Source organism: Rattus rattus, chromosome X, assembly GCF_011064425.1.
Source record: "Rattus rattus isolate New Zealand chromosome X, Rrattus_CSIRO_v1, whole genome shotgun sequence".
In the NCBI taxonomy this organism is placed as follows: Eukaryota; Metazoa; Chordata; class Mammalia; order Rodentia; family Muridae; genus Rattus; species Rattus rattus.
The window spans coordinates 60,522,362-60,538,168 of record NC_046172.1 but is presented as its reverse complement, the minus strand read 5'-3'; the positions used below and the strand labels follow the sequence as shown (position 1 = coordinate 60,538,168).

Sequence of the window (15,807 nt, the reverse complement as noted above, 5' to 3'; positions counted from 1 at the left end):
TTTCCCTTAATTCCTAGCAATAGCACATTTTTTCCATTTTGATTTGTTTAAAATTTTTTTGTCTACTGGTGTATAGTTATATAGTGGCAAGTAAATGCTTTTATGTATATCACTTTTTTAAAAGTGCCACATGGAGGAGAGCTGGCCCTGCCTTGCCTGTGCAAAGTGGGAGAGCTGGTCCTGGTGGCATAGGCACAGGAGAGCTGATGGGCTGACCAACTCAGCTAACATCCAAGCCCAGATCCATGGCTTTGAATGGGCCCATTCCAACATCTACCCAATCTGTCAACTGCTAGAGCACATGAAGGGGCTGGTCCTGTTGACCCAAAGCTGCAGGATCTCCATGACACAGGGCAATAACAGAATATCTGAGAGGAGTCCCAGTGAGGATCCTGTATTGATAGCATAGCAGAAGTCAGAGGCCTTGATCCAGACCAGTGACTCATTGCAATCAACATTTGCAAGAAAAGGAGTGTGGACAAAAGGGTATACTGTGTGACACACCCTGACATACCATATCTTCCATGGCAAGATGGTTTCTGTTGTTCTTTCCAAGGGAAGGTTGCAAGGGTGGAGGGCAGATATGGAGGGATGGGGAGATGAGTGGGATTGGAATGCATAATGTGAAATTCACAAAGCATCAACAAAAAGTTTATATATAACATATATATGAACTTTTAATTGATGAATAAACATGTATATGTATATGTGATGTGTATATATGTATGTGTGTATATCTATATATTTGTATGTATATATACACATATATGTATATATGTGTGTGTGTGTATATATATATATATATACATACATACATACCTGTGGTACAAACACACACACACACAGAGAGACAGAGACAGAGACAGAGAGAGAGACAGAGAGAGAAAGAGACAGACAGACAGACAGACAGACAGACAGACAGACAGACAGAGAATGTTTCAGGCAGCATGGTGGCCATGGCAAGAGGATTATGGTAAGTTCTAAGCCAGCCTGGGTTACAGGATAAGTTTCATGCCAGCCTATAGTGTGAGACCCTGTCTCAAAAAGTTCCTTTTATATATGTGCACATAATACATGTATGTATATTGTGCTCCTGGATAAATCTAAGGGATCACACACTTGTTATAATGTCATATCTCTAAACTCCCGAATCTGGTTTTTTTTTTGTTGTTGTTGTTTGGTTTTGTTTTTGAGTCAAGGTCATAACATATAACCCAAAGTCAGACTCATGACCCTCTTGCCTAAGCCTCCCAGACACCAGATTACAGATGTGCACCATCACAGTCAACTCCCCTTAGTCTTTAAATTTAGGTTGGGGCAAACTTTTAGTATTTGAATATGACATATATCATATATATGTGTATATATATGATATATATCCTTTGTATGACTTTTTAAAAATATTTATTTTAATTATATGAGTACATACTGTTGCTGACTTCAGAAACAAGGGATCCCATTACAGATGGTCATGAGTGACCATGTGGTCGCTGGGATTTGAACTCAGGACCTCTGGAAGAACAGTCAGTGCTCTTAATCACTGAGCTAACTCTCTTTGTATAACTTTTTAAATATAAAATTCATTGCATGACATATTTTTCACTTTCTTGGGAATTGGGGAAACATCTTTAGTTTTATCTGAATACATATGCTGTTCTGGTTCTCTCAAATTTTAGAAGTCATACATTAGCTGATTACCACTGACATGTACATATTGACTTCTGGTAACTGAAAACTACAGCCTGTGCTGCCTTTTCCGGGAGCCCCCGTGCACCAGGGTCCCAGATGGTGTTAGGTGTTTTCCTCTGGAGTCAGAAATGTGGGCAGAGTGTAGTCTCTTCTCGCTTCCCAGGCGTGTCTGCCCCTCTGAAGGTTTAGCTCTTCCTCCCACAGGATTTGGGTGCAGAGAACTGTTGACGGTTCCTTCAGGTCCAGGGGTGTCTGGAGCCAAGATTTTTTAAAAATTAAAATTACAGAGTTCAGAATTAGCCTTATGGAAATACCTGCTAAGAGAGGTAGTCCTAAATCCTAGACTATATTTATTAGTAAATTATGAGCATTTGTTACCTCCTTTCAGTGAAAAAAATCAAACTTACCTACTAGAAACCCAATGTGAGGATTAGTTTTAGCATTCCCAAAGTAAAGCCAAGGATGAAAAGAAATTCTTTGATGTCTGTATATTCTGCAACTAATAATTTCATCAATATTTTCCAAGAAATTATAAGGCATTGATGAGATCTAAAACATATGAGTTATATCTCAAATCTCTTAACATGTCATGGTTACCAAAAAGCACCCAACTTTGAAATACTATTTATTTGGTGGTTGATTGGTTGCTTGTTCTGCTGTTGTTATTGTTGTTTGTTTGTTTGTTTTGGTTAGGTTTTTTTATTGTTGTTTTTTTCATGACACGGTTTCTCTGTGCAGTTCTGGGTGTCTTGGAACTCACTCTGTAAACCAGGCTGTCCTCAAACTCAATAGAGATCCATCCAAATGCGTCTGGCTCCTTAGTGCTGGGATTAAATGTGTGTACCACCACCTCCTAACTTTGAAAGATTATTTAAATTTGTTCAATCATTGTGGTATGTGGCATAAAGTTTGAGTATGATAGATTAAATGTATTTGACTATTTTTATTAAAGTCTGTTTCTCTATTTGAGTAACGTTATTATATTTACAAAGTTTTGTACCTTTGTTGCTATAAATAATAGGCTAAGTAAATAATGGGTATTCTTAGTGGGTTTCCTGCCACTTGAACAGTATATTAATTAAAATCCTTCAGAAAAAATGATAGGATGGAACATATATAGTCCTAGTATTTAGTATACTGGCAGAAAGGGTAAAAGGTCTTGAGACCCTTCTCAAAAAAATTAAAAATAAAATAATGAAATTTAGATGGAAAATTAAGGGAATTGCACTCAAGTGGCAGAAATAATATTGAAAATGAAAAACAATACTGGAAGACTCATACTAAAGTTAGCACATACTACAAGTCCTCAGTAATCAAAATGTATGGTGCTGGTATAAAGTTGGACATAGAGAACAGTAAACTAGAATGAAGAAACCAGAAATAAAGCTTTTTATTTGTAGCCAGATGATATTCATTAAGGATGCCACTCAGTAGGGAAAGGACAGTCTTTTCAGTGCATAATTCTGCAAAAACATGTCTACATGCAGAAAAGTGAGATTTATTCCTTACCTAACTGTATACACAAACAAATAATCAAAATATAAAATGTAAAACTAAAATTCTGAAAAGAAAACATGAAATGTTTTTTGCCATTGGATTTGACAGTGATTTCTTGAGTGGATATGATTCCAAAAACATAGAGACAACTAAAGGATAAAATAGAGAAATGGAACTCCATCAAAATAAAACCTAGGTGCTTAAAGAGAGCCATCAGCAAAATGAAAAGGCAATTTTATACAACAGGACAAAATATTTACATATTATATATGATAATGAATTGATTTTCAACAAGCATTAAGAACTACAATTCAACACCAACGATTAACAATTGATCAAAATCGAGCAAAGATTTAAATGTCTTTAAGTCTGGTGAAATGGATCAAACGATAAAGGAATTCATTGCATAAGGCTGACCCTCTAAGTTTGGTCCTCACAACCCATGTAAATGTGGAAGGATAGATCCATCAACACAAAGTTGTTCTCCGACCTTTATGCGTGAACGTGCATACACACACACACACACACACACACACACACACACACACACAAAGAGGCACACAAGGCACACGGGCATACCAGGAGAGAGGGAGAGAGTATTTAAAAAGTAAAAAAGACTTCTTCAAAGAAGAAATTCAGAGGGCCAATAATTAGATTTTTAAAAAGCTGCTCAGTGAGCATGGCTGCTCAACTATCTATCATAACTATCATAGTAGCACATGCCAAGGAGTCTAGCAGGGTCATATCAACATCTTTTTTATCTTTTTGGGAATTCTCTACACTGATTTCCAGAGCAACTGCACTAGTTTGCAATTACACCGAGAGTGAATGAGACTTCCCTTTCCCCACATCTTCACCAGCAGTTGGTGTTGCCTAAGTAAGATGTATATAATGGCAATGCCAGTTGACATTCCATTGTGGAGGGGAGAAATCTTACAGTGCCCCACCCCTGGATGAAGAGCTACAGGCAACTAATGGCTGGTAAGTGAATGAGAACCAGGCTTCTCCAGGAAACAACCCATTGATAGATTTTCCAATCCCATATGGTCAGCCTTGAACACATACATATAGGCAACACTAAATGGACTCAATAAGATGTGTTTTATATATGCATATGCATGTATATACATGTGTGTGCATTATAAAATATTAATAAAGAGGCTATGAGTTTGAAAGGTATTTGTGAGGGATATAGGTGTTCAAGGGGGTGAAAATTATGCAAATACAGTACTTATATGAAACTCTAAAAAGTAAAACTAAAAACATGTCAAAAACAGATCAGTAGGGATATATAAACCAAAAGTACAATGAGATACCTCTTTACAGGTATTATAATGACTGTTGGTGAAGATTTGTAGAAACAAACACTTGGGAACTGGTGGAGGAATTTTAAAATGGCAAATTGGCTGTATATAAGGGTGATGGTTCCTTAAAACATTAAACATGTGAGCTAGAGAGATAGCTCAGTGGTTAAGGGCACTTGTGTACTTGCAGAAGACCAGGTTCAATTTCCAGCACTGGGATGGTAGCTTACAACCAGCAGTAACTCAAGTTTCAGGAAAGCCGATTCCCTCTTCTGGTCTGTTCTGATACTGGACTCATAATAAATCTTTTTTTAAGTTAAACATAGAACTGGTATATGATTCGGGAATTCTAAGTATATGCAGAAAGGGAAATGGCAGGAGAAAGCTGAATGCATATTTTCTACATTACTGTCCAATATTGTTTACAATCGCCAAAACATGGGAACACTCCCAATGTCCATCAGTGATTGACTAGAGAAGCAAAGGTGGCATATACAGGGATGGAATATTAGACCTGGGAGGGAAACTCTAATATGTGCTATGATATGTATGAACTTCGAAGATACTATGCTGAGTGAAACAAACCAGCTAGGTATAAAAGAAAAGATAGTGATTCTAGTCAATATGAGGTATTTTGAGTAGTCAAGTTCATAGATGCAAAGTAGAAATTTGTTGTCAGAGACTGGGAGGAGAAGTGTTTAATGGCTGTAGAGTTTCAGTTTGGAAAGAGGAAGTAGTTCTGGAAAGGTGACTAGCAGTGGTGTTTACACAATGATGTCTTTAAAAGAAGTTACTAAACCACACTCTTAAAATATTAAAATGATAGATTTTACGTTATGCATACTTTGGTGTAATCAAAAAATACTAGCAAAGGCTCAACTGGCAAGTGCTTTTACCATCATGAGGTCCTTTGCTAGTATTTCAGTTTGATCCTAGAAACTCAAAGTGAGTTCAATCTCAGACACAAAGGAATGAGCAACAGCTCGCAAAGGTTGCCCTGTGACCTCCACGTGTATCATGTCATGAGTGTGCGTGCACATATATACACACACCGTATACAATAATAGTTAAGATCTTACTAACAAGAATTCATGGATAAAGCTAGTTTTGATGTTAATTCTAGAACAAATATGTACTATTCAGTGGAACTTGGAATCTAGCCAAGGCATCAAACATTCTCTGGTCTGTTCCTTTACAACGTTTGGCGGGGGGCATTCCTGAGGGTGACACCTGAGGGGTTCCACCGACCTACATATATCCTTATGTGCATGTTCATGAAAAGGTTCATGTTGCTGAAGATAACAAATCAAGTACTCATAAAAATATGTTGTAGCCAAAAACATGTAGTAGGGGTTCTCTCAGTACTGACAAGAATTGGTATTCAATGTATCTCAGAGGAAAACATTTTTAGAACAGTATGTGAAGTATTTACCCCTCTGATGATAGGAAAAATTCGTGTCAGTGAATGAACAATTTCCTTATTGTACCTTATAACAATTTCCTTATTGTACCTTAAACAATATTAATGTGGTTTTATATTTATATTTAATATATAGTTATATATTAATATAATATATTTAACACAGATATGGATTGCAAGATAGATTCAAATTTTAGAAAGCTAAACTATATAATATATATATTTGTATACATATACATATATATTTGTATATATATATATTACATTGTGTTATCTGTATAAACAAATACTACTTTAATTTTTACACTACGCATTTCCTGATCATTTCTCAATTCTGTGTCAGGATGCAACAGTAGAATGAAACTCAGTGGACGACCCTACAGGCTCATGGGTGTGCTTGGAACGTCAAAACTTTATGACATTCGCAAAACTATCTTTACTTTCACTCCACAGGTGAGTGGGATGATTTGCAAAATTCATTGAGATGAGTGGAAATAAAAGGGAGAGAGACTGCAGAAGAAAAGCATTTGCTGGAATTGGATTAGTCAGACTCCCACAGGGCCTTGCATATCTCAAATGGCTCAACAAGTGTTTGTTGAATTGAACCAAATTGAATTTGCAGCATAGACCTTTGCCAAGTGACTGTTAGTACCAACAGTAGTCCTGGGTGGTAAATTGTGATTGTGATTTTCTAAATGTTCAGGTCCTTACATGGTTTTTCTTATTTTCAGAAGTTAAACAAAGACCGTATTTATCCTTTATGAGTGAAACGCAGCCTATTTTATTTAAGTGATAAACTAAGTGTTTCCTGTGGTGAAGGAGTGCTTTCATTTGCATGGAAAACTTCAGTGTCCTTTAAAGAAAAGTATCAGGACTATTAAGCTGTAATTATACATATTGGTGGCCTGACATTTGTTAATTACATAATAATAGATCTAAGTTCAATTGCACATGGGTATGGTAGTAGAAATTATTTTGGGGAAGTAAGCCATGCATGGTGTCACATGCTTGTAATTCCAGCACCTCAGGGGGTGAGGCAAAAGCCTCATATGTTCAGTGCCAACCTGGGCAACGTGGTTAGCAAGGTTCCACAGGAGTATTCTGTCTCAGCCAAGAGCTGAAGCTAGAGCTCAGTTCCTCTAAAGTATTCACTAAACATGCACTAGGACCAGGGTTTTAACTCCAGCACCACAGTAAATATTTTCTGGAAGGAAAATTTAAATTCCCTATCTGTCATATCTAAACCAGTGCTGCTGAGACAGACATAGACAAAAGATGAAGTGATTCTCCACTCTATTTCTGACTTTTCCATTCATTGATGAGATGGGTGTGCTAGTCCACGTACTGTCTTTGAGTCTTATTCTTCATAGTAAAAGAAAACGGGCAAGTTGGGACTAGTGGTGCACGTCTGTAACCCAGGCCTCAGGAATTCCTAGAGTAGGGAGATGACGAGTCCAACCACTTAGGAAGAAAGGGAAGAGGGAAAGGAGGAGCTGCCTACACTAGTCGATTATAGGACTAAATGAAATTATACACTTGAAAAGATTTGTAGGCACCAACCATTTAAAATTATGAGGCACTATTGTGCCTACTATTGGCCATCTCCACACTTCGGAAATTAGTAGCCATTAAATTTGAGAGTACTGTTTTTTTCTGTGACATGCATGCCTTCTCAATAAATGAACATTGAAATTGATATAGTATGTGCTATTTGTGAGAGCAGACTTTTCTGCATGATCGTTTTTCCTTTTCTCAGTTTATAGACCAGCAGCAGTTCTACTTGGCTCTTGACAACCAGATGATAGTCGAAATGCTCCGGACAGATCTCTCCTACCTGTGCAGCCGGTGGAGGATGACAGGCCAGCCCACCATCACTTTCCCCATCTCACACACCATGCTGGGTAAGGGCTCAGGGAAGCAGGGACTGAGTGCACGTTTGAATTAAGTCCCGTGTGTAGTTCTTCAGCATCCCACAGTAGAGCTGCTCCTTACCAACCGTACAGCAGTACACACCAGCTTATCTTTTGTGCCAGACAGTTTGCTAAGCTCTGGACACAGTGGGATAGGCAGGGACAGTTTCTGCTCTATTTAAGCTTATGTTTTAGGAAGTGAAGACAGTGAGTATGAAACAAATGGATACCTAAGAATATTTCAAGTGGTTTGAGAGCCATAATTGAAAAATGGAGCAGAGAATAGTTTCCGATAATGATTTCTGAGGCACTTTTCCAAAAACTGTATTCAACAGTTGTTTTTAAAGACAGTGCTAGTACATCTCCATCTATTTCATTCCAGTGGATCATCAAGATTTACAGGGAAGCTCCCAAGTTCTCCTCCCTAAGCTTGTCCCTAAACAGGAAGATCTAGGCTGGGGAAAGTGCAAAGGCTTTTGGGTTGTATTGGGGGCAGGGAGAGGTGCTTCCTTACAAGGAAAGTCTTTGTCTTGTGAGTTCCTGCAGGATTAAAATACTGAGGCTGCTTCTTTCTTTCTGTGTCTCTGCTGTTGCTTCCAAAGATCTGTGTGTACTGCCAAAATGCATAAAATTCCTTTTCATTAAAAAGAACCCTTTATCATGAATCATTCATAATCCAGACAGACTGGGAAGACTTTTGGTCGCATCTGAAAAGGGCTTCAAAATAACAAGAGCTGAGAAAGTAGGGTAGTCTTTGTTCTTTTTGTCTTTCTTTCTTTACTTGAGACAATTAACAAGTGTCCATTTAATAACTAATGTATTCTCACAATTGTCTTTAAATAGTGTACAGTCTTAATTTAGAAGGCAGAGTGAATAGGTAATAGTAGCAACAGTGATAGAAGCAAATCCAAGGCAGTAAATTCGGAAGTATGGAGGCACGGAAACTTACCAGGGTGCTAAAGAAAAATTTTCACCTGGTGTGACACTTAAGCTTTTGGAATCGCTTTTGGTTTTTCTTGTTAACAAGATTTTATTATAATGTATGTGAGTATACAGACAGGAGCATGTGTCCACAGAGATCAAAAGAGGGCATTGATAATAAGCCAATTCAAGCCAAATTAAAGTATAAAGACAGGTTTATTGGGAGCAGCTGATCTCACAGGAGAAGGTCAGGGAAGTTGTCAGGCAGACAGGGTAACAGAAAAGGGGGTGAGGTGCAGAGAAAGTGCACTGACACAGAGAAAGGAGAAATGCAGATAGAGGCCAAAATGTCTGAAGTATGTAGTGAAGGCCTGAGCCCCTGGGCTGGAAAGCCCCTGGCATAGAGGGCAGGCTATGCCAGCCAGGCCTTGTAACTGGTAGGGACTAAAGGATTCTGTGAGGACCTGAAGGCCAGGTCAGCTTAGGTATATTAAATATGCACCTCAGCCTCTTGTCCTGAATCTGAAAGCCAGCTGGCGTCAGATCCCCTAGTTTTGTGACACACTTGATGTGGCTGTTGGGAACACAGCCTGGGTCCTCCAGAACAGCAACAAATGCCCTTAATTACTAGACAGGGTTTCCCTGCATAGCCCTGACTGTCTTGGAACTCTGTAGACCAGGCTGGCCTCAAACTCTGCCTGTCTTAAGATCTGCCTGTCTCTGCCTCCCAAGATCTGGGATTAAAGGCATAAACCACCCCCACCATGGGATTGTTAATCTTCACATTGGAGGAGGAAAGAAGAATGAGATCTAAACAGGTTTGGGGGCTGCCTCGAGTGAGGCCTGGAGAGAGGAATGAGCCTGTACGTGAGGCTGGTGAACATACTGGAACATACTAGAGAGAGTACCATGATTAGCAAAACCAGCAAAGCGAGGTAGGATCAGATTGTGAAGACTTAGACTTTGAAAATCAGCAGAGACATTTAAAACAAGTAGAAGTTATATAAGAGGTTGAAACTTTCCAAAGTTTTTGAGTAAGGAGTGATGTGAGGAAACCCTTCCAGTTAAGGTCACACGCCTCCGTGTCCAGATGCTTCTCTGAGCTCTGCGCAAAACAGAGGATTTCCTTTACCAACTGGGCTTCCCCTTCTCTGCCCTTGTGTGGGGAACCCGAAATCTTCCTACAGAATGTCTTGTGGCCTTGGTGAGACTACAGGTTCAGCTTCCTTTCTCCCCATAAGAACCTGTCCAGCAGGCACCTGCAATTCTTGGAATGCTTCTCCATGCAAGTGAGGCATTCCTCAGTACCCTAAACTCTGGCTGCCTCTTTGAAGCTGGTCGTCTTCATGGCTGGTGGCCCACAACCCCTGAGAAAAAGGGAAGACCACAAAGTGACATGAATTATATTTAGGGGATATTTGTTGTTGACAGTAGTAGACTGACATCAGGGAAACTAGTGAACATGTGAGGAAAGGAGATAATAGTCTACATTGGTGGTATTGAAAATTGAAGAAAGCCATTTTATTTTGTTCCATTTTCTTTTGCTCTTTAATTCTTTTGACACCGAATTTTACTCCATGGCCCAGGCTGCCTAGAATCTCGCCAAGCTGAACTCATAGCAGTCTTCCTGCTTTAGCTTCCCAAATGCTGAAATTACAGGCATTTGCCAGTATATTTTATTCCATGTATTTATTCTGGTTTTCTTTGTTTTATGTATGAATGTTTGTAAATATTTACTTAGTTATTGTATGTCGTGACTCTTATGTCCAAGTCAGAGGACATTTTGCAGAGGTTGGTCCTCTCCCTCTATGATGTGGGTTCCAGGGATCAAACCCAGGTCATTAGTCTTGGCAGCATCACGCCATCTCGATGGCCCAGTTTGATTTCTGAGACTGGATCTTATGTAGTACAAACTGTCCTCAAACTTGATATATAGCTAAGGTTGGCTTTGAACTCCTGATCTTCCTACATCTGCCTCTCAAGGACTGAAATTACAGATGTGCACCACTCTGCCTGGCTTTTACTGGTCTTTGTTATTTTGTTTTGTGTTTTGAAACAAAGTTTCAAGATATATCCAGGCTATTGTGGAACTCATTATATAAACCACCCTGGCCTTGAACTCGTATCCTCCTGTCTCTGCCTCCTGAGCACTGTTAGAAAGGACAAATTGGAAAAGGCAAATCACAAGACTATCATCAGTTTTATATAAAGCAAATAATTAGTACCTTTCTAGAGGAGTTTAAGCATGTGCACATATGTTTGCACACACCGAGGCTCATTACAAGATACGTATCATAATGATAGTCCCAATGATGCCAGGAGAATGAATATTGACCCAAATCATCATAGCCAAATTAATTAAAGCAAGCTTTTTTTCATGTGCAGATGCTGCCTCCCCCTCCCCTAAAGTGTGACTTAAGGGGTCAGCCTTGGACATAGGAAAGGCAAGAGTTTTTATCAGAGGTAGAGTTTTTCCAAATGGGATTTTTGGCAGGCTAATAAGTGGGGTTACAGAAACAGCATAACAAGATGGTCATAACAGCCTTTTGAAACAAAGGCAAGGTTGCAAGATGGTCATAACAACTTTTTTGGAACAAAGACATGGTTGCAGTTTCCTGGCACAGGCAGTACAGAACCATTTGGAGTTATGGTTACCGGTGGGCAATCCTTAAGAAACAAAGACTTGATCATAAATAGGAAGTAACCTAGCTTCCCTTCAATATACAATAGCTTTCAATCCTAAGGTGGAGGTGGGCTGGTTCATCAACAGTATGTGTCATAAACATTTGATAAATAGTGCTGGGTACTTGCGATAAACAAGATAATGCCTTTGAAGAACTTTACCATTTGTTCGTTCTGCAGTGAAGTTGATTCTCACATTAATCAGTGAAGCACAGGGTGGTCAGTAGGAGTGCCTCATTACTGGCACTAACTGGACAATGTTTGAAATAATTGAATTTTCCCCCTAGTTCTATGATAAAATGACAAATAATTTTTGAAATATTTCCCTTTAAAGATGAAGATGGAACCAGCTTGAATTCAAGTATCCTGGCAGCACTCCGGAAAATGCAGGATGGTTATTTTGGTGGGGCCAGGTAAGTGACATATACCCTGAACCAGGGGAGACAGAGCACGGGAAACTGTCGATAATGCTTGAGCCCTGCTTATAATATGAGAAAGTTAAAGTTAGATTCGAATAGATACTGCAACAGACTTAGAAGACTCCACTGCAGTCTTTCCCAAGACATCATTTCAGAAGGCACTGTAGATGGGTTAATCTTTATGAATGATATGATTTCTGTTTTAGTCCTGTTCACCAAGTGTCTTCATATCCCTTTCTCAAAAGTCTTTGAGCAAATGGTACCAGCTTCCATTGATTCTTGCATGAAGGAATTATTACTTAGTTATAAAATAGTCTTCTAGAAATTTGTCTGCATACTACATATAAACCAAGGCTCATTTGACAGTGTTTCTATCACTTTGTATACAACTATATTTGGAATTCTTATACATAAAAATTAGTCTTACTTTGTGGTTTACAATTAATATATATTCTTTGGATTCTTATTTTATTCAACATATCATGGCCCATTCCTATCGGCATTTCTTTCATTTTTCAAGTTATCCAAGGTCTGGCCATTGGTAACCCCTTTAAACTGACTTCTTTAGAAAATTAATGTCACTTGGCAGATCTCTGAGTTCAAAGCCAGCCTGGTCAATAGAGTGAGCTCCAGGATAGCCAGGGGTATACACAGAAACCCTGTCTCCAAAACAGACAAAAAGTTAGTACTACTAGCTTCACTTGGAATTGTGAAATTAGCTTCTTAAGTAGAAACTGATATGATTCGACTTAATTTATTACAATGTATACAATGTTCAGATTCGGTCTCTTATTTCCAAAATGGTCCTTTGATGGTACCTTTAAATTTTTTTGAGATTTCTTTTTATTTTTATTCTACGTGTATGGGAGTTTTGCCTGCAGGTATGTCTGAGGTTAGCAAGCAGCAACCGAGCCCTTCAAATTGGAGTGAGAGACAGTTCCAAGTCAACATGTGGGTGCTGGGAATTGGGCCCAGGTCCTTTGGAAGAGCAGTCAGTGCTCTCAACCACTTAGCAGTCTCTCCAGCCCCTGGCGGTATTTTTTAAATGATGTTATCTAGAACTGTGTGATTTCTTCTCATTCTCCATCTACTTCTCTAATAGCTAATACAATTTTTAGCAGACATTCAATGTAGCATACAGCAATGGAAATGCATAAAACTAATCTGCTGGAGAATTGTAAACTCTAGTGGCCTTTCTTTTAAAGTCTCCACAACACGTTTAAAATATGCTTAGCATTCCTTTATTCACAAGCGTGGCTTATTTATTCATCTGTTTAATTTTTGGACTTGAGCAAAGTGTTTTGTTCGTGCTAGGCATGTACGTTACTAATTGAGCTATACTCCTAAAATTGTGTTACCTTGAAAAAGATATTGCCTAAATTCCTGTTTTCTGTGTACCCTCTAATTATAAGGATCCAAACAGGTAAACTGTCAGAGTTTTTGACAACATCCTGCTGCACACACTTAAGCTTCATGGACCCTGGACCCGAGGGGAAGCTGTACAGCGAAGATTATGATGAAGACTATGATGATGAGCTGGACTCTGGCAACTGGATGGCTAGCTATGATTCAGCACGTAATGGTAAGGAGGCCTTAACCAGTGCTGGATGGCTGAGACAATGGCACAAATGATGGTTTAGTGTCAGCTGGCTCAAAAATCAGGCTTCCAGCAGCCTCATATCCTGTGATCCTCACTCCTCTTGGACACACATCTACACTTCTACTTTTCTTTGACTTACTTTCCTTCCTTCCGCTTCTCTTTGGTTTCTGGTCTAGTAACACTGTGGTGACTGATTTTGGAGTGTGGGGCTAGACTATACCTTACCAAGGTTAGGGAGGATTTCTTTCTTGAGCATTGGGAGTAGCTGGGGACTTGAAATAGAAACAATGGTGAGTAAAAAATAGTAAATCAATTGTGTAGTTGAAAATACCATATATATATATATATACACATACATACATATAACTTTTGGCATTAAGAATAAATAAATATGAAATTTGATTAGAGTTATGTTTAAAGTTTCTCATAATTCAAGGTATTATATTTTATGTACCATTAGAGACATACATTGATATTTATGAGGTCTGTATAGTTTGAAAAGCCTACTCAGAATGCCTGTTGCTTTATGTGACAAACTAGGCAAATAATGTATATTTAATAAATGCTAAGGATATGAACATGATGCTATGACGAAGCACTCTGATAGCATGGATTTAAAATGACTGAGAAGCACTGACTGCAGTGACAAAGTACTGACCTATGCAAGACAAGAATTACATTGTTTGGATCCCAAAAGAGAATGGTCAATAAGAGAATGGTTCTTCTAACTACCTAAATTTTGGTGGACCTGTTTTTGTTGTCTGGTATTTGACTGTTAGCATCTATCTTAAGATACTAACAAACATAATCTCATATATAATAAAAGCCAACACATTAGAAGTAATAAGTAGTACTTTTTTATTTGGGCTCAACACTTACCTTATATCCTTCTTGGTTTGCTTAGTGTTTCTTCTTTCATAAACCATTTTTAAAATTAAATGGAACTGATATCCCTTTACTCAAGTATTTGGATTATACTCAAGGTTAAGATACCTGTCACTGGGATGTCATTGTATATGAGTTCCAGTCATGCAGCTCTGCTAGTTCCCATTAGTCACATCAGATCACTGACAGGCTTCTAAAGAGGTCACTGAACATTGTCCAGAACCAGGTGATGCATGACTTTGGTACTGATCCCAGCACTGTGCTTCTCTAACTGTAACATTATGAATGTTCATAAAGTATAAGGTTTCCATTATCTGTATTCAGAAATGATTCTAGGTCTGTCCAGCCTTTGGACACGGTGACATGATGTCATCATCTGCAAAGTTCATGCTCAAGAATTTTGCAGTAGAGTTACAGAAAAAAGTCTCATGTTTTGAGTAAGCTCATGATTTTCTACCAGGCCTTATTCATAGCTTTCCTTGGCTTCATGCGGCATAAGAGTCATGAGACTGGACATCCTTGTAAGATGTATACCTATAAGAGAGTGAGTCCAAAAGAAGGCAGAACACACATACTTTCTATAACAATTCTCAGTGTCTTGGACACTTCCTGTTCCATGGTAACAACACATATTTGGTAAATAAATAAATAAATAAATAAATAAATAAATAAATAAATAAATAAATAAATATTGACTAAAAGGCAGTTTGTGGTCAATAGTCCTATCTTCACCAATGGCATAAAGAAGCTATTTTGTTACTGTTTAGAACTAGTGCTTGTACATTCTGTTTACAACCAACTCAGTATTTGGTGGAAGACTTCTGCCCTTTTCTGACATTTCTTCCCAAAAGTCTCTTTTACTAGTGGGACTTGAAGGGCCCTGTCCTGCTCCTTCTCCACTGTTTGTCCCCCTTTTGCCACCACTGCTGTCACACAAAAATAATGAAATACTTGCTCTGCTTGTTCTGGAACAAACTACTTTTATGCTTTCAGTAATTTTACCCGTGACTCAGCAAAATTGAAGAGCAGGTGGGTCCTGGTGAATGGCCATAACCTCTAAATCTTCATCTATGAGGTTGTGTAATGATCACAATGTGCTCCTTTTTCCTTCATGAGCTAAGAACAGCCTACTTCTGACAGTGTTTTAGGTACAAGAGCCCGTCATTCTGATTGCGGGACAGATTTTGAAATAACTAAAATGTTCATTTTTGTCTCTTCCCCTTTCTCAACTAACCTTTCAGCTCGCTGTGGTGATGAAGTTGCCCGTTATTTAGACCACCTTTTGGCACACACTGGTCCCCATCCTAAACTAACTCCCACCTCACGGAAGGGAGGGCTAGATCGGTTCCGAGCTGCTGTGCAAACAACTTGCGACTTAATGTCCTTGGTGGCCAAGGCCAAGGAGCTGCATATACAGAGTGAGTAATGCCATTAGTCCCTAGTGTCAGACACAAGGTGGCATGAAGCCCAAGATGGGGGC

At 38.7% G+C, this 15,807-nt stretch overlaps 1 protein-coding gene across 3 annotated transcripts in view; it reads left to right on the top strand.

The window, feature by feature from the left end:
* Phka1 (phosphorylase kinase regulatory subunit alpha 1) overlaps positions 1 to 15,807 on the top strand; it is a 125,258-nt gene that overhangs the window by 69,914 nt on the left and 39,537 nt on the right. For all 3 annotated transcript variants that reach the window (XM_032889574.1, XM_032889572.1, XM_032889573.1), the window contains exons 15-19: positions 6,254 to 6,363; positions 7,667 to 7,811; positions 11,758 to 11,836; positions 13,255 to 13,424; positions 15,569 to 15,745. In XM_032889574.1, coding sequence (XP_032745465.1) covers positions 6,254 to 6,363; positions 7,667 to 7,811; positions 11,758 to 11,836; positions 13,255 to 13,424; positions 15,569 to 15,745 — 681 coding nt within the window. The remainder of the gene's footprint in view (positions 1 to 6,253; positions 6,364 to 7,666; positions 7,812 to 11,757; positions 11,837 to 13,254; positions 13,425 to 15,568; positions 15,746 to 15,807) is intronic.